Consider the following 21,945-nt stretch of genomic DNA (forward strand, 5'->3'; position numbering starts at 1 on the left):
ACTGTGAATGATTATTTACCTGCTCACTCTGTACTAAGTTCTTTTCAAGCAATACCTTTGCAGACACCTGGCCAGGTGTACTGCTGGTGTCTTTGAGGAGGAAGCTGAGCCTCCTAGGGGTAACAGAACAGGAGCAATGTCATTGCTTGTAAGAAGCAGAGCTGGGATTTAAGCCTCAGAGCTTTCTGATTGATCCCCTGGTCCGGCTCTTTTGTCGTCCAACTTGTGCTGCGTTGACAGTGCTAGGGTGATGAAGGCAAAACATCCCTCTGGGGCACGAACCTGCTCACAAAACTTTGCTGGCTGGATGCCGAGGCTCACGCCTGTAATCTCAACACTTTGGGAAGCCAAGGTGGGAGGATTGCTTGAGGCCAGCAGTTTGAGACCAACATGGGCAACAAAGCAAGACCCCATCTCTACAAAAAGTTAAAAAATGAGCCAGGCATGGTGGTGTGTGCCTGTAGTCCCAGCTACTCAGGAGGCTGAGTTGGGAGGATCGCTTGAGCCCAGGAGGTTGAGACTAAAGTGAGCTATGATCATGCCACTGCACTCCAGCCTGGGCAACAGAGCAAGACCCTGTCTCAAAACAACAATAACAACAACAAAACAAAAATCTAACTTCACTGGCTTATTAGGGAAAAGCCAGTTTCCTTAGCCTCACCCTCAGAGCCCACCCACCCTCTGCAGTCTCACCCCAACCCAACTATTTCACTTTCTCTCTTGTTGCTGCCCATTCAAGTACAGTAAAATCAAAGTGCTTGCCTCTCCTGCAGCGTTCTGCCATTTAACAGTGCTTCTTGCAGCCCACCTTGATCTGTGGTCACCACCTCCACCAGATGCAGAGGCCCAGTCTGAATATCTCCCGTAAGCAGTGGCTGGCCAAGTGCTGTGTGTAGGGTGGGTACTCAGTCACTGAGGAAATGCAGAAAGAACAGACAGTTGCCAGGGAAGAATAACTGTCCAACATTCAGAAAGCATCTACACAGTCCCTACTGTGACCAGGTACCTTGCCAGTCTGGGGCCAATGCTTTGCATTCTTGCACACACATGCACACACGTGCATACACACGTACACACACCCATGCACATATACAATCTGTTTTGATGTCAGACCTCGGCACTCAGGTCCTGTGTTAATCTCAAGTAGTCTGGCATATCACGCAGCAGTCCTGGGGACATGGATAGAAGGTGTTTGATGTCTCTGCAACATAAGTGTTTGGTCCCAGAAAACAATTTTTGGCCACATTGTAAGACAGGAAACCAAGGGCGCTGGGGGTTCATTCTGGTGGGTCTGTCCCTGAAAGGCTTGACGATGAAATCGCTCAGAAGAACAATGCCCTAAAGAAGATCCGGGAGCTGGAGGGCCACATCTCAGATCTCCAGGAGGACCTGGACTCGGAGCGGGCCGCCAGGAACAAGGCTGAAAAGCAGAAGCGAGACCTGGGCGAGGAGCTGGAGGCCCTGAAGACAGAGCTGGAAGACACGCTGGACAGCACGGCCACTCAGCAGGAGCTCAGGTGAGGACCCATCAACCCCACCATCCTGCTGTCCCACTGCACCAACGGGATGGGGGCAGGAGAGGGGACAAACCCAAAGCAAATCCTGCATCACAGAATGTCTCAGCCCCTGTGCATTTACCTTCCTGGCTGCAGTTTGCTTTAACTTGTAGAAGCATGGTTTTTTTTTTTTTTTTTTTTTTGAGGCAGTCTGACTTTGTTGCGGTTGTGCCATCTTGGCTCACTGCAACCTCCACCTCTGAGATTCAAGTGATTTTCATGCCTCAGCCTCCTGAGTAGCTGGGCTTACAGGTGTGTGCCACCATGCCCAGCTAATTTTTGTGTTTTTAGTAGAGATGGAGTTTCACCATGTTGCCCCGGCTGGACTTGAACTCCTGGCCTCAAGTGATCCACCCACTTCAGTCTCCCAAACTGCTGGTATTACATGTGTGAGCCACTGCACCTGGCCCTCATCATCTTATTTCTCATCAGAAGAGTAGTATATACCAGGGATGTACAATCTTTTGGCTTCCCTTGGCCACACTGGAAGAAAAAGATTTGTCTTGGCCCACACATAAAATACACTAACACTAATAATAGCTGATGAACTAAAAAAGATTTACAAATTGCAAAAAAACATCTCATACTGTTTTAAGAAAGTTTATGACTCTGTGTCAGGCTGCATTCAAAACCATCCTCATTGGAAAGCTTGGATATACTCAGAGAATAATTTGAAAACTATAGAAAAACAGACATAAAAAAAATCACCTTTCGGGTCGGGCTCATGCCTATAATCTCAGCACTTTGGGGGGCCAAAGACAGGTGAAGTCAGGAGTTCAAAACCACCCTGGCCAACATGGTGAAACCCTGTCTCTACTATAAATCCAAAAATTACCTGAGCGTGGTGTCGCATGCCTGTAATCCTGGCTACTCAGGAGGCTGAGGCAGTAGAATCACTTGAATCTGGGAGGCAGAGGTTGCAGTGAGCTGAGATTGCATCATTGCACTCCAGCCTGAGCAACAGAGTGAGACTCCATCTCAAAAAACAAACAAACAAAAATCACCCTTAGTCACACCAGTTAGCATTTTTGAGAAATTCCTTCCTGTCTGTCTGTGTGTGTTATCAGTCAGTCCCCAGGCTCCAATTCCCAAGTATGTGTGTGTATAACTTTTGTGTTAAATTTTAAAAATAAAATTGATCAGATTGGTTTTCAATTTAAGATTCACTTCAAATGAACAAATAACAACAATAACAAACTGTCTGCCAGATCACGAATCCTGACTCTGGTGAAACTAGGTCATTGATTCATTCAGTAAACACATAAAAGTATTTTAATGCAATCTGTGGTGTTGGCATAGCATATACCATTGCATATAGCTATGCTAGCTGTGCCAACACTGTATACCCTGAGGTTTATTTCCCCCACTTTGGGTTTTGTGCTGTGTCACATGCACATAGAGGCACAATGTTCTGCTGTCTTGCCGCCTGGACTTTGATACAGAAAAGCCCAGTGCATGGGCCAGGGGCGGTGGCTCATGCCTGTAATCCCAGCACTTTGGGAGGCTGAGGCAGGCAGATCACCTGAGGTCAGGAGTTCGAGACCAGCTTGGCCAACATCATGAAAACCTGTCTACTAGACAGACAAAAATTAGCCGGGTGTGGTAGTGGGCGCCTGTAATCCCAGCTACTTGGGAGGCTGAGGCAGGAGAATCCCTTGAACCTGGGAGGCAGAGGTTGCAGTGAGCTGACAGCGTTCCACTGTACTCCAATCTGGGCGACAGAGCGAGACTCGATACAAAAATAAACAAAACAAAAAACCAGGTTGGGTGCAATGGCTCATGCCTGTAATCCCAGCGCTTTGGGAGGCAGAGGCGGGTGGATCACCTGAGGTCAGGAGTTCGAAACCAGCCTGGCCAACATGATGAAACCCCATCTCTACTAAAAATGCAAAATTAGCCAGTCATGGTGGCGGGCACCTGTAATCCTAGCTACTTAGGAGGCTGAGGCAGGAGAATCGCTTGAACCCGGGAGGTAGAGTTTGCAGTGCGCCAAGATTGCGCCATTGCACTCTAGCCTGGGCAACAAGAGTGAATCTCCGTCTCAAAAACAAAACCATGGACTCAAGGTCAAGGTTTAGCTTCCAATTCTGGCTCCATCATACAATGGCTGTGACACCATGGGTAAAACTGCTTACCCTCTCTTCGCCTTAGTTTCCTCATTTGTAAAACGGAAATAATAACACACCTGCCCCTCTGGGTCGCTCTGAGGATTAGATGATGTATATAAAAAACTTATCTCAGGGCCTGGCATATAGTAACTGCTCAATAAATAAGAGCCAACATTAATATTTAAGCAAAATTTTGCAGTTCACAGACATCCTTTCAAGTCCATTAATTTGTGTATTTGTTTGCCAGTCATTGCAGACATCCTAGGCAGGTGATATGCTCCACATGTTGCAGCTGAGGAAATTTTAGATTCAGAGATGTTAGGTGAGTGACCCAAGGTCACACAGCTAGAGAGGGGTGGTGATGAGGATTGCAGCTCTGGGTCCTGGAAGAGCTCTCATTCTTTTGCACGGCACTGAGATGACCCTCTGTCTCCACCCAATTGTCATCCACCGTGTTCTTCCTGTCAAGGGCGAAGAGGGAGCAGGAGGTGACGGTGCTGAAGAAGGCCCTGGATGAAGAGACGCGGTCCCACGAGGCTCAGGTCCAGGAGATGAGGCAGAAACACGCACAGGCAGTGGAGGAGCTCACGGAGCAGCTCGAGCAGTTCAAGCGGGTAAGTGGTGATGCTTTTTGGTGATGACACGTAAGAGTGACATCAGCGGCCTCAAATTACTACATGTCAGGGTCTGCATAAAGACTAAAAACAAGTTACATAAGATTCTAATGATGATGATAGCAGCTTATATTTATTTACAAAATGCTTCCCATACAGGCTGGGTGAGGTGGCTCACACCTATAATCCCAGTACTTTGGGAGGCCAAGGCAGGAGGATCACTTGCACTCAGGAGTTCGAGACCAGCCTGGGCAATATAGTGGGACCTTGTCTCTACTAAAATTAAAAAAAAAAAAAACAAAAAAAAAGGCCGGGCGCAGTGGCTCAACACTGTAATCCCAGCACTTTCGGAGGCCAAACAGGGTGGATCACCTGAGGTCAGTAGTTCGAGACCAGCCTGGCCAATATGGCGAAACCCTGTCTCTACTAAAAATACAAAAAATTAGCCAGGCGTGGTGGTGCATGTCTGTAATCCCAGCTACTCGGGAGGCTGAGGCAGGAGAATCACTTGAACCCAGGAGGCGGAGGTAGCAGTGAGCAGAGCTCATGCCATTGCACTCCAGCCTGAGCAACAGAGCAGGATTCCATCTCAAAAAAAAAAAAAAGAAAGAAAAAAAATTGGCCAGTCATGGTAGTGCATTTCTGTGGTCCCAGCTGTTTGGGAGGCTGAGGTGGGAGGATCATTTGAGCCTGGAAGATTGAGGCTGCAGTGAGCCCTGTCATGCCACTGCACTCTAGCCTGGACGACAGAGTGAGACCTTAATCAAACAATAAAAATAGGCTGGGCATGGTGGCTCATCATGTCTGTAATCCCAGCAATTTGGGAGGCCAGGCGGGCAGATCACTTGAGGTCAGGGGTTCGAGACCAGCCTGACCAACATGGTGAAACCCTACCTCTAACAAAAATATAAAGAATTAGCTGAGTGTGTGCTAATTAGGTGGCGTGTGCCTGTCATCCTAGCTACTCAAGAGGCTGAGGCAGGAGAATCACTTGGACCCAGGAGGCAGAGGTTGCAGTGAGCTGAGATTATGCCACTGCACTCCAGCCTGGGTGACAGAGTGAGCCTCCATCTCAAAAAAAAAAAAAAAAAAAAAAAAGAATAGAAATGCTTCTCATACTACTAGTATGTCAATTATCTTCACAACCACCCTGTGAGACAGGTACTATTAAACTCATTTTACAAGCAAAGAAATTGAGGTCCACGGTACCTAGAGGTAAAGAGACTTACCCAATGTCATCATTTTACAAGCAAAGAAACTGAGATACAAGGTGCCTAGAGGTGAAGAGACTTACCCAAGGTCACACTGCTGGTAAGTGACAGAGTCATGATTTGCACACAAATGGTCTGGCCCTAGACCCCACTTTCTGGCTTCTACGGGACTGGAAGCCTGTAGGATGGGTGGGGCCTATTAATATACTGCCCCTCAGGGATAAGCAAAGGTGTAACAACACTTCGGAGGAGATTTAAATGAAACTTAAAACTGGGAACCTTCTATCCATTTTTATTTCTCTGCAGACTGGAGGCAGGCCAGGCATGGCAGCTCACACTTCCTCTAATCCTAGCACTTTGGGAGGCTAAGCAGGGAGGACTGCTTGAGCCCAGGACTTTCAGATCAGCCTGGGCAACATAGCGATTTTTCTTTTGTAAAAAAAAAAAAAAGACTGGAGGAAAACTGTCATTATTTGATTTCAATGGCAGAACAGCTCTCTCCGGCGTAATCTGAGAATGACTAGGTCAAATCACTCTGTCTCCTGTTGCTGGGCTCTTTGGGGTGCATGGGAGTTGGAGCTGGTAAACAGCAGTACTGAATGTTGAACCTTGGGTACTTTTCTCTCCTTTGGGGTAGTTCCTGTGCTTCATTCCCCAGGGTAAGTTTTTTAGCTTGTGACCTTCTGCCAGATTGTTTTCCTGAAAGCCTGAGTTACGTCACCCTCAGTGTTCCAGCTCCTCCACATCCCCTTCAGTGGCAGCTTTTGGATCTGCTGGATTAAGTGGGTGCAGCATTGCCTAAAAATTGTTGGGAGTTTGCATTTGGTTCTATCACTAGTGTATTGTCCGTTGTTGCATTGCTATACAGAAATACTCGAGATTGGATTATTTGTTTATTTTTTGCGCAATGGAGTCTTACTCTGTCACTCAGGTGGGAGTTCAGTGGCGTGATCTCGGCTTACTGCAGCCTCCACCTCCTGGGTTCAAATGATTCTCCAGACTCAGCTTCCCAAGTAGCTGGGACTACAGGCACACACCACCATGCCCAGCTAATTTTTGTTTTTTTTTTTTTAGTAGAGAAGGGGTTTCGCCATGTTGGCCAGGCTGATCTCGAACTCCTGACCTCAGGTGATCCACCTGCCTCGGCCTCCCAAAGTGTTGAGATGACAGGTGTGAGCCACTGCACCCCACCCTGAGACTGGGTAATTTATAGAGAGGCTTAATTGGCTCATGGTTCTGCAGGCCGTACAGAAAGCATAGCAGCTTCTGCTTCTGGGGAGGCCTCAGGAAACTTACCATCATGGTGGAAGGCAAAGGGGAAGCAGGCATGTTTTACATGACCAGAGCAGGCAGAAGAAAGAGAATGGGGAGGTGCCAGACACTTAAACAACCAGACCTCATGAGGGTAGCACCAAAGGGATGGTGCTAAACCATTAGAAACTGCCCCCAAAGGCCGGGCACGGTGGCTCACGCTTGTCATCCCAGCACTTTGGGAGGCTGAGATCGGCGGATCACCAAGTCGGGAGTTCAAGACTAGTCTGACCACAATAGTAAAACCCCATCTCTACTAAAAATACATAAAATGAGGCCTGGTGCAGTGGCTCACGCCTGTAATCCCAGCACTTTGGGAGGCCAAGGCAGGCAGATCACCTGAGGTCAGGAGTTTTGAGATCAGCCTGGGCAACATGGTGAAACCCTGTCTCCACTAAAAATACAAAAATTAGCCGGGCGTGGTGGTGCACGCCTGTAATCCCAGCTACTCGGGAGTCTGAGGCAGGAGAATCACTTGAACCTGGGAGGTGGAGGTTGCAGTGAGTCGAGATTGCGCCATTGCACTCTACCCTGGGGAACAAGAATAAATCGCCGTCTCGCCAAAACAAAAACAAAAACAAAGAATCATAAAATTAGCTGGGGGTGTGTTGGTGGGTGCCTGTAATCTCAGCTGAGGAGGCCGAGGAAGGAGAGTCACTTGAACTGGGGAGGCAGAGGTTGCAGTAAGCCGAGATCGCGCCACTGCACTCCAGCCTGGGCGACAGTGCGAGACTCTGTCACTCACACACACACTGCCCCCATGATCCAATCACCTCCCACCAGGCCCCAGTGTTCACCTTGACTAGTTTTACGGTTTGGATCTGTGTCCCCACCCAAATCTCATGTTCAATTGTAATCCAATAGAACATGAGATTACAATTGAACATGAGGTTTGGGTGGGGACGCAGATCTAAACTGCATCAACTAGTCAAGGTGAACTGTCTTCCATGTGGAGGTTTACTGAATACCTTTCTGGGGGCTGGTTCATTGCCTGGTCTGTTGGAACCTCAAGTGTTTACATAAAAATAGTAAGAAAATAATACAATAAAAAGTGTAGCACTTATGTGCCAGACACTATTCCAAGTGCTTTACAAATTAATTTCATTTCACCTGTGACCCCCGTTAAAGTATAAATTTCCAGGCCTGCCATTGATCCTGATGGAGGTGGTCTCAGGAGGACCCTCTGAAAAGCACTGCACGGGACTGAGCTCACCCTCACTCTCCAAATGAATGAATCAATGGACTCTTACTACTTGTTGAGTAGGATCTAAATACTAACCCTCAACAATGTGTCAACTCTATGTATTTTGGACAAATGGGATTTTGCTAGTTGTAACTATGCCATACATATTTCCCCATTCAATTGTGTTCCTTGTATAATGTTCAAAAGTTACTTTTTATTTTTTAAAAACTTTGTTTTTAGAGACAAGGTTTTACTCTATCACCCAGGCTGCGGTGCAGTGGTACAATCTTGGCTCACTGCAGTCTCGAACTCCCGGGCTCAAGCGATCCTCTTGCCTCAGCCTCCCTGGTAGCTGGGACTTACAGGCTTCTCCCACCATGCCCAGATAATTTTTAACTTTTTTGTAGAGATGGGTACTTGTTATGTTGCTCAGGCTGGCCTCAAACTATGAGTTCAAGCAGTCCTCCCAGTTCAGCCTCCCAAGGTGCTAGGATCACAGACATGAGCTACCACTCCCAGCCTACTTTTTATTTTTAGACAATTTTAATTGAAATGGGTTATTCCCACCTTCAGGAACAATTAGCCCTCAAGACATCAGTAAGCCACACACGTCCCTTTTAGCTTTATGGTTGGAGGTCAGGCACGGTGGCTCACACCTGTAATCCCAGCACTTTGGGAGGCCGAGGCAGGCAGATCACCTGAGGTCAGGAGGTTGAGACCAATCTGGCCAACATGGTGAAACCCCGTCTCTACTAAAAATACAAAAATTAGCTGGGCATGGTGGCAGTTGCCTGTAATCCCAACTACTTGGGAGGCTGAGGCACAAGAATCACTTGAACCCAGGAGGCAAAGGTTGCGGTGAGCCAAGATTGTACCACTGCACCCCAGCCTGGGCAACAGAATGAGACTCCATTTCCAAAAAAAAAAAAAAAAATTATGGTTGGAAGTGAGGCCCCAGACAGAGTCACTGACCCTCCCCATGCTTAGGGGTCATTAGATGTGAACAAGGGCTGGAAGTCAAGCCCATTCCCAGCCACGCCTCTTTGGGAAGACTCAGTTAAGGCCACCAGCAGACAGCATGTCCATTACTGACCCACACAAAGCAGGTAAAGGTGGGAACCTCTGCCCATCTCAGGTGCAGGGAAAAAGAGGCCTTTGCCTCTAACAACTTGAATCCTGACATACAGACCTGGTTCCACCTGCTTGGGGGGGAAACATTTAACATCAGCTCCTACCTGGGCTCCCCGATTCTGGGGTCTTAGGCTGGGCTGAGGTTTCTGGGAGCCCACGTCCTCTAGGGTCCCCACTTCACTGCTTTGTTCCCACCAAGAGACTCCTTGTCCCCATCTAAGGTCCGGCAGCTCTTAGTCATGTCTTGGAGGGAGGACTGGCATCAATGCCCAGCACCTCCCAGGGACTATGGGAAGGCTGAGTGGTGGGTCCTCTCCCCTCAGGATACATGCACTTCTCTCTTTCCCCTTCTCTGCAACCTGGAAAGCAGCCCCTCACCCCATCCTGCTTTTGCCCAACACACTTTTTTTTTTTTGAGACAAAGTCTCACTCTGTCGCCAGCCTGGAGTACAGTGGCGCGATCTCGGCTCACTGCAACCTCTGCCTCCCAGATTCAGGCAGTTCTCCTGCTTCAGCCTCCTGAGTAGCTGGGATTACAGGTGACTGCCACCATGTCTGGCTAGTTTTTGTATTTTCAGTAGAGACGGGGTTTCACTGTGTTGGCCAGGCTGGTCTCAAACTCCTGACCTCAAGTGACGTGCTGTATCAGCCTCCCAAAGTGCTGGGATTACAGGCATAAGCCACCGTGTCCGGCTCCAACACTTTTTTTTTTTTTTTCCTGTAGGGCAACTTACATGCCTACAGGAGCTGGTTCCATAAAATAAGTTTCCCTTAACTAGGACAGAAGTAGTAGTGTCAATGACACGACACCTGTGAAGGACAGGGGCAGTGAGATGTGACTGCCCCACCTGCAGAGCCAGCCGCTACTTAGATCTGGCATATTGTTGCCTTGAAGGAAAGCAAGACCCCCTGTTTCCAGATGTTTCGTTGTTGTTATTGTTCAAGTTTAGGATTACTGACGCATATGCAGTAAAATTTATCCATTTTGCTGCTCCATTAATTTTAAACAAATGTGTATTGTGTAACCAGCACCACAGTCATGATATAGAATGTTAGAGTGATTGATTGATTGAGATGGAGTCTCACTCTGTCACCCAGGCTGGAATGCAGCGGCACGATCTTGGTTCACAGTAACCTCCACCTCCCAGGTTCAAGCAATACTTGTGCCTCAGCCACCCCAGTAGCTGGGACTATAGGCGTGCGCCACCACCAGCTAATTTTTCTATTTTTAGTAGAGATGGGGTTTTGCCATGTTGGCCAGGCTGGTCTCAAACTCCCGACCTCAAGTGATCCACCTGCCTTGGCCTCCCAAAGCTACTTATTTCTGAAACAGGGTCTCACTTTGTTGCCCAGGCTGGAGTGCAGTGGTGTGATCATAGCTCACTGCAGCCTCCCATTCCTGGGCTCAAGTGATCCTGCCATCAGCCTCCTGAGTAGCTGGGACTGCTGGTGTGTGCCCCCAACACCCAGCTAATGTTTTATTTTAGTAGAGATGGGTCTCTCACTCACTGCATTGCCCAGGCTGGTCTTGAACTCCTGGCCTGAAGCAATCCTCCTGCTTGTTTCCCAAAGGGCTAGGATGACAAGTATGAGCTGCCATGACGGGCCTTCAAACAAAGTTTTTTGAAAAAGAAGCTGGGAATCCAGATTTTTATGTGACATTTATTAAAACGTTGGCAACTCATTTTTTAAAAAGTAGTGAAGGGGTCAAAGGGGACATGATAGCAGGTTGGACACCGCTTGTGGGATCCCAGATTGCAACCCATGAGCTTTAGGAAAGTAGAATACAAAATATCAGCCGGGCGCGGACGCTCATGCCTGTAATACCAGCACTTCGGGAGGCCAAGATGGATGGATCACTTGAGGTCAGTAGTTTGAGACCAGCCTGGCTAACATGGTGAAACCTTGTCTCTACTAAAAATACAAAAATAAGCTGGGTGTGGTGGTAGGTGCCTGTAATCCCAGCTACTTGGGCGGCTGAGGCAGAATAGCTTGAACTCGGGAGGTGGAGGTTGCAGTGAGCCGAGATCGCGCCACAGCAATCCAGCCTGGGTAACAGAGTAAGACACCATCTCAAAAAAATAAACAACAAAAATAAACACCCCAAATCTCTTACTGGTGATTGTGTGCCCCCTGCCGTGTGCCTTCCTGGACCTCTCTGAGGGAGGAAAGGGCAGAGTCTGAAACGTTCTCCCGGCCACAGCCGCCCTGTTTTCCCTCCCCTCTGCTTCCTTCGCCAGGCCAAGGCAAACCTAGACAAGAATAAGCAGACACTAGAGAAGGAGAACGCAGACCTGGCCGGGGAGCTGCGGGTCCTGGGCCAGGCCAAGCAGGAGGTGGAACACAAGAAGAAGAAGCTGGAGGCGCAGGTGCAGGAGCTGCAGTCCAAGTGCAGCGATGGGGAGCGAGCCCGGGCAGAGCTCAACGACAAAGTCCACAAGCTGCAGGTGAGGTGGTGGCGTGGTGGGCAGTGCTGGGTGGTGTCCAGTTCTGTGGGAAGGAGCCTCTTCCCGGCTCGCTGAGGTCTCTCTTGCTGCAAGGCAAGTCCTTTCCTCTAGTTGTGTTCCCAGAGAGGGGGCAATGATCTCCCTGTTCAATTAAATATTAAAAAACCTTCTGGCTGGGCATGGTGGCTCATGCCTGTAATCCCAGCACTTTGGGAGGCAGAGGTGGGTGGATCACCTGAGGTCAGGGGTTTGAGACCAGTCTGGCCAACGTGGTGAAAAGTCTCTACTAAAAATATTAGAAATATTAAAAATATTTAAAAATTAGCCAGGAGTGGTGGTGGGTGCCTGTAATCCCATCTACTCAGGAGGCTGAGGCAGGAGAATGGCTTGAACCCGGGAGACAAAGGTTGCAGTGTGCAGAGACCGCACCATTGCATTCCCGCCTGGGCCAAAAGAGCAAAACTCTGTCTCAGGAAAAAAAGAAAAAGAAACCAAAAAAACCTTCCTTTGCCAATTTGACAAGTATTTATTGAGTACCTGCTGTATGCCAGGCACTGTGCTTAATCCTGAGAAACAGCAGCAAGGAAGAAGAGACACTGTCCCTGCCCCAGTAGGACTCCAGCCGAGTAAGGGGAAAGGAAGAGAAAGACATGAATAATCACATAAATGAATGTCAAATGATGCAGCAAAGGGAAGGCACATGATGCCTAAGTGTAAATAACCAGGAGGCCTAAGCTGGGGGAGGAGGGGCCATGAAAGCTTCCCTAGGGAGCATGGATAAGTCTACCAGGCAGAGGGAACAGTATGTGCAAAGGCCCTGTGGTAAGTAGAAAAATCAGGAGAGAGACATATGACCAGTAGAGCTGGAGTGCCCAGTTGGGGTTGGGGGTAGGGGGAGACAGTACAGAGTGGGGTTGGAGGAGGAGGTTGTACCCAGATGATGTGGGGTTTTGCAGACCTATTACACATATATTGGTCCTCCCTCTGGGTGATGCGAAGCTGTTGAGGGGTTTTAAGCTGATGAGTAACACGGTCTGTCTGTCTTTGGTCTTCTTTCACTTGGAATGGACATTTAGCCTGCCTTTCCACTCGTGGGGATGTGGCCAAAGTTTTCATAAATATTTAACATGTTCACAGCCAGGGACCAAGGGCCAGGGGAAGCATTAAGTGAGATGTTTTTTTCCCACATGCAGTTGAGAGCAGCGGTTTTGCTGCCCTTATATAAGCAGTGTCAAGATCATTCATATCCTCCTTGTCAATGGAAGGGATGAAGGGGTAGGCTAACACCTTCAAAGGGACTTATGCAGAGACACTAGGGAGTAAAAGCCAGAGAATACATAGAGGGCGTTTTTACCTTTAGGGTCTGCGTCTCTGGCTTTGGCCATCAGGGTCAGTGAAGGGACAAAGAGTAGGAGTGAGGAAGGAGGGGATGAACAGCATCCCTCGGATATTTAAGTACCATCCTGGTCTCCTGTCTCCAACCTTAAGAGAGTGGACCAGCCACAGCACCTCGTCTGGACTCTCAGACCTGCTGCTTTGTCTCTACCAACCTTGGCAGGGATCTAGGATCCATTTAGTGGGATCAGGTCCCAGTCAACACAATTGGGGCTCAAATAAGTTCTTAGAACCACAAAGTCGAGGGCCAGGGTCCCAACTCATAGGTGACGGAGTTCCCTTCGAGCCAGACTTTTTTTTTTTTTTTTATCAGAGTCCCATACCTTGTGGGTATTTTCTCAATCAGTGGACACCCCAAGTCCTAGCCCATGAGGGTACACCACGTGTTTTGAGTAAAAAGGGCTCCTTTTAATGAGGATCCCTTTCTAGAGGCTTTGACTAACAGTCTCTTGGCACCCTCAGAATGAAGTTGAGAGCGTCACAGGGATGCTTAACGAGGCTGAGGGGAAGGCCATTAAGCTGGCCAAGGACGTGGCATCCCTCAGTTCCCAGCTCCAGGACACCCAGGTGAGTGTCCTGCCACATCATCCAGGGGACCTGGGGGGGTGGCCTTCCTCGGGGCGGGGCCCTGGGACCTCCGTGCGTCCCTTTTGCAGGAGCTGCTTCAAGAAGAAACCCGGCAGAAGCTCAACGTGTCTACGAAGCTGCGCCAGCTGGAGGAGGAGCGGAACAGCCTGCAAGACCAGCTGGACGAGGAGATGGAGGCCAAGCAGAACCTGGAGCGTCACATCTCCACTCTCAACATCCAGGTGCCTGCCCTGTGCCCTTGCTTCCGTCACGGGTCCTCTCAACTTCTCTGCGCTGAGATCCCCCACAGGCAGATCGTGGTGGAGTGTTGGTGCGATGGTGCTTGACCCCCCAGCTTCCCCTGCTATTGGGTTTCTCCAACAAGGAGACATGGTTTTCGCTTCTCAGAGTCTGTGCAGCCAGGGACAGGGGTCACTCATGGTCCCCCTCTCACCCTACCCTGGACGCTGTCCTTGTAGCTCTCCGACTCGAAGAAGAAGCTGCAGGACTTTGCCAGCACCGTGGAAGCTCTGGAAGAGGGGAAGAAGAGATTCCAGAAGGAGATCGAGAACCTCACCCAGCAGTACGAGGAGAAGGCGGCCGCTTATGATAAACTGGAAAAGACCAAGAACAGGCTTCAGCAGGAGCTGGACGACCTGGTCGTCGACTTGGACAACCAGCGGCAACTCGTGTCCAACCTGGAAAAGAAGCAGAGGAAGTTTGATCAGGTAGAGGGCATGGGGTGTCCTCCACTCTGGCCGTGGATGCTGGGTGGGGGAATCAGCTCTGCAGAGTACAACGCGTGGCTCCTGCCTGTGCCTGCATCCCCTCTCCACTCTGTGGGGAGCCATGGGAGGCTCTCTTGTCTTGGGCGACCATGGAGCATTAAGGCTACCGGGTCACCGTAAGGATGGCACAGAAGTCTTGATGTCTGTGACTTTTCTGGGTACCAGCACCATGAGGGTCACCTGCACACATGGTGATGCCTTAGTTTCTAGCCTCAAGAAGGAATGAGGTGCATATTTCATTCACTAAAAATATTTATGGAATACCTATTGAGTAGTCTCCCAAGTAATTCAGTTTCTATACTTTTAATACCACCCTTCCCTAAGATTTCATTTTGTAAAATTCCAAGCACACAGAAACGTTGACAGAATTGTACAGTGAACATCTGTAAGGCCACCACCTTTATTCAGTCATTGACACTGTATTATATGAACTTTATCACATATTTATTTATTTTGAGACAGGGTCTAGCTCTGTCACCCAGGCTGGAGTGCAGTGGTGCGATCTCAGCTCACTGCAACCTCTACCTCTGGGTTCAAGCGATTCTCCTGCTTCAGCCTCTCAAGTAGCTGGGATTATAGGAGTGCACCACCATGTCTGGCTAATTTTTGTATTTTTAGTAGAGAGAAGGTTTTGCCATGTTGTCCAGGCTGGTCTCAAACTCCAGGTCTCACATGATCTGCCTGCCTTGGCCTCCCAAAGTGCTGGGATTATAGGCATGAGCCACTATGCCCAGCCCACATATTTATTTATAAAGACTAATTCTATCTATCATGCGTTATCTCTTGGGTACATTTCAGAGCAAATTACATCAGTACATTTCCCCTTCCATACCTCAACATTGCATATTAATTAAGAGTTTATTTTTAAACATAGTTTTGCTTCTTTTGGGGTAAAACTTACATGTGATGAAATGCACCACTCCTAATTGTATGATAAATGCAGACCCTTATATGACCCAAACCCCTAAATACCAACTTTTAAGATATATTATTTAGTAAATATGATTGAGTTTACAAGTGACTCAGGGTTATTCTAAAAATCAATTTGAGAGGCCAGGCACGGTGGCTCACGCCTATAATCCTAGCACTTTGGGAGGCTGAGGCGGGTGGATCACTTGAGGTCAGGGGTTTGAGACCAGCCTGGCCAACATGGTGCAACTGTCTCTACTAAAAATACCAAAATTAGCTGGGCGTGGTGGCGCTTCCCTGTTATCCCTGCTACTTGGGAGGCTGAGGCAGGAGAATCGCTTGAACCCAGGGTGGGGCGGAGGCTGCAGTAAGCCAAGATTGTGCCACTACACCCCAGCCTGAGTGACAGAGGGAAAACTCCGTCTCAAAAATAAATAAAATGAGGATTGTACAGTGAGGCTAAATGCCAGATGCCTGAGGGTTCCTTACCCCTCCCTGACTGGCCTCATAGTGTCAGGACTTTAGATGACATCCCAGTTCCTCCTTTTCCCATCAGCCACCTCTCCTCTGGGCTGTCAGCTCATCTTCACTGCTTCGTTACCTGGTTGAAGGCCTGAGGTTGCTTTTATTTTCCTGTCACAGAGTGTAGTGCAGTGTCACACATAGCGGGGGATTTTTGTGTTGACCGTGCCATTCAGAGGTCCCTGTCTTTGCTCAATAGTGGAAGTTTGGCTTTTGGATGTTACAATTCATAATCTGCTCTGTCCTCTCTGAAGATGAGATTAACGTGAGCATGGAATGTTCTCTGAGTTGCTTCTTCAAGCAGAGAGATACGTATGCAGGGCCACCCACGCTTACCGTTTCCCTACTAAGGCACTTAGGATAGTTTTATGAGATATTAATAGCTACTTGTGGCCATGAAACAAAATAATAACTAGCTTCTGGGAGCTTTACATGTCACTTTCACCTCAGTGTGCTCTAAGCAACGTGGGCAGCTTTAGTGGTTTCGAAGCACAATTTGGCCAGGTGTGGCGGCTCACACCTGTCATCTCAGTGCTTTGGGAGGCAGAGGCAGGAGGCTCACTTGAGGTCAGGAGATCGAGACCAGCCTGGCCAACATGGCAAAACCCGTCTGTACTTAAAATACAAAAAATAGCCGGGCGTGGTGGTGGGCACCTGTAATCCCAGCTACTCGGGAGGCTGAGACAGGAGAATCGCTTGAACCCAGGAGGCGGAGTTGCAGTGAACCAAGACTGTGCTGTTGCACTCCAGCCTTGGTGACAAAGTGAGACTCCATCTAAAACAAACCAACCAACAAAAAAACGATTCAGCTGATTTCTGGCTCTGCATAAGGTTGATGTAGAATTCAGAACGCCAGATTATTATATAAACTACTCCCATAGATAACCTACATTGCTTACACCTGCACCTCGATACATTCGGTAGGACACAGGGCTTTTCCCCGGTAATTACAATTCAGTGAAGCTAGAATTCAGTGCCTAGAAGTCACCTCTGGGTCTTATGCTGTGTTGTAGTTGTTAGCCGAGGAGAAAAACATCTCTTCCAAGTACGCGGACGAGAGGGACAGAGCCGAGGCCGAAGCCCGGGAGAAGGAAACCAAGGCCCTGTCCCTGGCTCGGGCCCTTGAAGAGGCCTTGGAAGCCAAAGAGGAACTCGAGCGGACCAACAAAATGCTCAAAGCCGAAATGGAAGACCTGGTCAGCTCCAAGGATGACGTGGGCAAGAACGTAAGTGGCTCTGGGTTGTTTTGTTGTCCATGTTTCGCCCACCCACCCTCTGTGCCGTTCACCAATCCATGGGAGAGGCTGGCTCCGGGCCTTTTTCATAGCGAACTATCTTTGGAAATGGAAGGTTTTTGGACTGGTGCAGGCGCTGGGAGGGGCTGAGAATGGCAGTCGAGGATGGGTCTGAGTTGGGGAGTCCGAGCTCTCAGGGGCCATCTTGAGTCCCGGCCATGCATCCTGTGGGAGGCCAAAGCCACCTCCCAGACCTCCTGCGCTGCCGCTCACGGTGGGTTTCTCAACCGTGCCGGCAGGTCCATGAGCTGGAGAAGTCCAAGCGGGCCCTGGAGACCCAGATGGAGGAGATGAAGACGCAGCTGGAAGAGCTGGAGGACGAGCTGCAGGCCACGGAGGACGCCAAGCTGCGGCTGGAAGTCAATATGCAGGCGCTCAAGGGCCAGTTCGAGAGGGATCTCCAAGCCCGGGACGAGCAGAATGAGGAGAAGAGACGGCAACTGCAGAGACAGGTGCGTGCTGCCGGGGAGGCCAGCAGAGGGCGGTGGGGTGGCCTTGTTCATTCCTATCACCACCTCTCACGGTCGGCATGGAAAATTCGTTTTTGTTTTTTTGGAAACAGAGTCTCACTTTGTCACCCCGGCTGGAGTGCAGTGGTGTTATCTCAGCTCATTGCAACCTCTGCCTCCTGGGGTCAAGCAATTCTTCTGCCTCAGCCTCCCGAGTAGCTCAGATTACAGGCGCACGCCACCGTACCCAGCTAATTTTTTTTTTTAAGGGGAGACGAGGTTTCACCATGTTGGCCAGGCTGGTCTTGAACTCTCTGGCCTCAAGTGATCCATTCTCCTGTTGGCCTCCCAAAGTGCTGGGATTATAGGCATGAGCCACCCGCACCCCATGAGATTCCGTTTTCTCATCTGCAACTTGGGATGAGATGCCTGCCTCCCAGGGAGGATGTGCTGGGGAAGGGGTGCAATGACGTGCTGCCAGGGTGGGCTAAAGGACCTCCCAGGGGCAAGTGGGGCACCACACATCTCTCTTCCTCACCCAGCTTCACGAGTATGAGACGGAACTGGAAGACGAGCGAAAGCAACGTGCCCTGGCGGCTGCAGCGAAGAAAAAGCTGGAAGGGGACCTGAAAGACCTGGAGCTTCAGGCCGACTCCGCCATCAAGGGGAGGGAGGAAGCCATCAAGCAGCTACGCAAACTGCAGGTGGGTGACACTAGGAGCTTGGGGCATGGGCAGAGGGAGGCCTCAGTGCCCTCAGGCCACCAAAGTCAGCAGAGCAGGCTCCAGGAAGCCAGCCCACACCTGCCATTGGTGTGGGTTCAGCTGGGGCTTTTCTAGCACCATTCAGGTTTTGGTGGCTGTCTCCTGCCCTGGGTAGGGCACCATTATTAGGTATCTGGCCACTGCCCTCAGATCACATCAGAGGCTGGGCTTCTCAGGCAGGTCTGTGGAGTCCATCCAGAATGGTGCTCCCAGTCCGCCACCAGCCACCTGGGACTGAGGGCCATGCTCATGCAATGGGAACTTCTCTGTGGTTCACTCCAGAGGGGTAGGTGTGCAAAGCTAAACTGGACAGCAGAACTTGGGGCAGTAAGGACATCTGAGCTTGTCCTTCCTGTTGACTCATGCAGGCTCAGATGAAGGACTTTCAAAGAGAGCTGGAAGATGCCCGTGCCTCCAGAGATGAGATCTTTGCCACAGCCAAGGAGAATGAGAAGAAAGCCAAGAGCTTGGAAGCAGACCTCATGCAGCTACAAGAGGTAAAGCCTCGTCTTGCTAGGAGAGCCTCAGATGCGGGTGTCATGGTAGCAACCCTTGGCAGCTCCAGTCTGTGCATTCCCAGATTTCATTTCTTCCTCCTATGGGCTCCACCTGTCTAGAAAGACACATGCTTCCCTCCTCTATGGATTCATGGGGCGTCCCCTGAGCTCAGAGGAAGAACATGTACTTTCAAGGGTGGCTGAGGAGGCAGGGTGGACTCTCGGTGGGGCTTGGCCTTTCCCTGGCAGACAGCAGGCTTCCTCCCACCCACCTAGGACCTCGCTGCAGCTGAGAGGGCTCGCAAACAGGCGGACCTTGAGAAGGAGGAACTGGCAGAGGAGCTGGCCAGTAGCCTGTCAGGAAGGTAGGAAACTGAATGGAGGAAGTCAGCGCTGAAGCAGAGGAGGTGGGGAGAGGCAGCATCCTTGACCCCCATTTTATTAAATTTTTTCGAGGCACAGTTTCATTCTGTCATCCAGGGTGGAGGTCAGTCGTGAGATCTCGGCTCACTGCAACCTCCACCTCCCAGGTTCAAGTGATTCTCCTGCCTCAGCCTCCCAAGTAGCTGGGATTACAGGCATGTGCCACTGTGCCCAGCTAATTTTTATAATTTTAGTAGAGGCAGGGTTTCACCACCTTGGCCAAGCTAGTCTTGAACTCCGACCTCAGGTGATCCTCCTACCTTGGCCTCCTACAGTGCTGTAATTACAGGTGTGAGCCACCGTGCCTGGCCCTGGACCCTCATTTCAATGCTATTGCTGACAAAGCATCCTCTGAGATTGGGGACAGACCCATGGTGGTTAGGTTTTCCCTCAGCACTTTCATGCCTCTGTTTGGGGGTGTGGCTGCTTTCATTCATTCCCAATAAGTAGCTGTATGGGGAGAAAGGGGGGCAAAGAAGAGTCAGGAAGGAGTGTGCTGGTCGACATCCCAGTTCCAGCTTTGCTGATACAGACCCGGTCCAAGTCCCGGCCGCCCACTTCCTGGCTGTGTAACTACAGATGAGTCTTCTAATCCTCTCCAAGACTCAGTTTCCCCCACTAGATGATGAAGGCAATCCCCCTGAGGCATCACTCCAAGGAGGGGGCATCTTCTAAGTCGGGGGAGGGTAGAGGCCCCCACCATGGCTGCCCTTCCCCCAGGAACGCACTCCAGGATGAGAAGCGCCGCCTGGAGGCCCGGATTGCCCAGCTGGAGGAGGAGCTGGAGGAAGAGCAGGGCAACATGGAGGCCATGAGCGACCGGGTCCGCAAAGCCACACAGCAGGTGAGGGCTGCCTGGGCACCAGAGTCTCACTGCCTACTGTCTCTCCTGCAGCAGGATCCTGCACCGGTCAACACATGCATGGCGGCTTCCTGTGTGCAGGCCCTGGACTGAGGGACAAGAGGGTGGCAGGGCCTGAGAGTAGAGATCCAGTGCCCAGGCTGCTGTCTTCAGAACACCCATCTCCATGCTGCAGTATCTCATTTTCCAGCCACGGCGTGTCTGGCTCCCTGAACCTCATGGCTGTCCCTGGAGTCGGGACCTTGGGATGCTCTTTCATTGTGTTTTCCCCCAGCTGAAGCTCTGGCCTTATCCAGTGAGCCCTTGGTGATGTCACTGAGCACCAGTTCCATGGTGGGCACTAGGGACCATCCTGTGACCTGAGCCCCTTGTGGTGTAGGGTGAACAGGCATTGTTCTCCAGGCGACTCCAGGACAGAGAAAGCAAGGGACAAGTCACTCGCTCAGCCTGGGTGGCACTGTGACACTTGTGGAAGCACCTCTTTTTTTGGAGACAGGGTCTCACTCTGCTGCCCAGGCTGGAGTGCACTGGCACACTCTTGGCTCACTGCAACCTCTGCCTCCCAAGTTCAAGGGATTCTCCTGCTTCAGCCTCCCACATAGTTGGGACTACAGGCACGTGCCACCACGGCCCAGCTAATTTTTATATTTTTAATAGAGAAGGGGTTTCACCATGTTGGCCAGGCAGATCTTGAATTCCTAACCTCAAGTGATCTGCCTGCCTCAGCTTCCAAAAGTGCTGGGATTACAGGCGTGTGCCACAGTGCCCAACCTGGAAGAAGCTCTTGAGTGGAGTTTTACGGGATGAAGGAGAGGAGGACAGGGCGCCCGGGATCAAGGGACTCGTGCAGAGGCCCCACAAGGCTGGAGGCAGCAGGAGGAGGTGCATGGGCTCACTGCACTGTCCTGGGCTTCCCTGAGTTCACCTCGCAGCCTTCACTCTCCTCCCCAGGCCGAGCAGCTCAGCAACGAGCTGGCCACAGAGCGCAGCACGGCCCAGAAGAATGAGAGTGCCCGGCAGCAGCTCGAGCGGCAGAACAAGGAGCTTAGGAGCAAGCTCCAGGAGATGGAGGGGGCCGTCAAGTCCAAGTTCAAGTCCACTATCGCAGCGCTGGAGGCCAAGATTGCACAGCTGGAGGAGCAGGTCGAGCAGGAGGCCAGGTATGCGGCTCTGGAGTTCTGAACCCAGTTTGTCCCGGGGTGATGGACAGCAGGGGTCATAGTGAAATCAGGGAACCTCTTCCCAACATCAGTTCTGGCTTGTAAGAAGCAAGCTCTGTGGTGCCCACAGTGCGGGTGTGTTGTGAGAACTGAATGTAAACACAGCAAAGTGCCCTGCTGGTGCCTGGCCTAGAGCAAGCACCTAAAATGTGAGCTGCTCGTAGCATCGCCATGGTCCTCCTGACATTAACCAGCCTTCCCAGAACATGTGGCTTTTCTCAGCCTCAGTGGGGATAGCATGCTAACAGACCAAAAATCCAACCAGGGTGGACATGGTGGCTCAGGCCTGTAATCCCAGCAATTTGGGTGGATCACCTGAGGTCAGGAGTTTGAGACCAGCCTGGCCAACATGGTGAAACCTTGTCTGTACCAAAAATTAGCCGGGTGTGGTGGCACATGCCTATCATCCCAGCTACTCAGGAGGCTGAAGCAGGAGAATCGCTTGAACATGAGACGGGGAGGTTGCAGTGAGCCGAGATCGTACCACTGCACTACAGCCTGGGTGACAGAGTGGGACCCTGCCACACACATACACACACAAAAAAACCCCCAAAAACAAAAGTCCAACCAGCAACTCATTCGGTACACACACTGGAAGGCTTCTTAATTATGGGTCGAATGAGGCATAAGATCACAACACATTTCTTTTTTTTTTTTGAGACGGAGTCTCGCTCTGTCGCCCAGGCTGGAGTG

The 21,945-nt window shown here is 50.4% G+C and overlaps 2 protein-coding genes and 1 long non-coding RNA gene across 11 annotated transcripts in view; 1 reads left to right on the plus strand and 2 right to left on the minus strand.

The window, feature by feature from the left end:
* MYH11 (myosin heavy chain 11) overlaps positions 1 to 21,945 on the plus strand; it is a 156,167-nt gene that overhangs the window by 120,659 nt on the left and 13,563 nt on the right. For all 6 annotated transcript variants that reach the window (XM_021931782.2, XM_017953215.3, XM_021931783.2 and 3 more), the window contains 13 exons: positions 1,305 to 1,517; positions 4,134 to 4,278; positions 11,355 to 11,561; positions 13,419 to 13,523; positions 13,613 to 13,765; positions 14,003 to 14,251; positions 16,756 to 16,968; positions 17,277 to 17,489; positions 18,029 to 18,190; positions 18,619 to 18,747; positions 19,024 to 19,112; positions 19,891 to 20,014; positions 20,984 to 21,192. In XM_021931782.2, coding sequence (XP_021787474.1) covers positions 1,305 to 1,517; positions 4,134 to 4,278; positions 11,355 to 11,561; positions 13,419 to 13,523; positions 13,613 to 13,765; positions 14,003 to 14,251; positions 16,756 to 16,968; positions 17,277 to 17,489; positions 18,029 to 18,190; positions 18,619 to 18,747; positions 19,024 to 19,112; positions 19,891 to 20,014; positions 20,984 to 21,192 — 2,211 coding nt within the window. The remainder of the gene's footprint in view (positions 1 to 1,304; positions 1,518 to 4,133; positions 4,279 to 11,354; positions 11,562 to 13,418; positions 13,524 to 13,612; positions 13,766 to 14,002; positions 14,252 to 16,755; positions 16,969 to 17,276; positions 17,490 to 18,028; positions 18,191 to 18,618; positions 18,748 to 19,023; positions 19,113 to 19,890; positions 20,015 to 20,983; positions 21,193 to 21,945) is intronic.
* LOC116271314 lies at positions 3,827 to 6,468 on the minus strand. Its single transcript, XR_004179831.1, has 2 exons — positions 5,573 to 6,468; positions 3,827 to 4,362 (listed from the first exon to the last, which is right to left on the minus strand). It is a non-coding gene; the product is annotated as an uncharacterized LOC116271314 (long non-coding RNA).
* The window catches only part of NDE1 (nudE neurodevelopment protein 1), an 82,670-nt gene continuing 72,796 nt past the window's right edge, over positions 12,072 to 21,945 (minus strand). For 3 of the 4 annotated variants that reach the window (XM_009196069.4, XM_009196068.4, XM_009196070.3), the window contains exon 10: positions 14,113 to 14,221. The gene's annotated coding sequence lies outside the window, so the exon portion shown is untranslated. Of the gene's footprint in view, positions 14,222 to 21,945 lie in introns of all 4 variants that reach the window. The other variant, XM_009196066.4, reaches the window with a different exon arrangement.

This window comes from Papio anubis, chromosome 18 (genome assembly GCF_008728515.1).
Source record: "Papio anubis isolate 15944 chromosome 18, Panubis1.0, whole genome shotgun sequence".
Classification (NCBI taxonomy): Eukaryota; Metazoa; Chordata; class Mammalia; order Primates; family Cercopithecidae; genus Papio; species Papio anubis.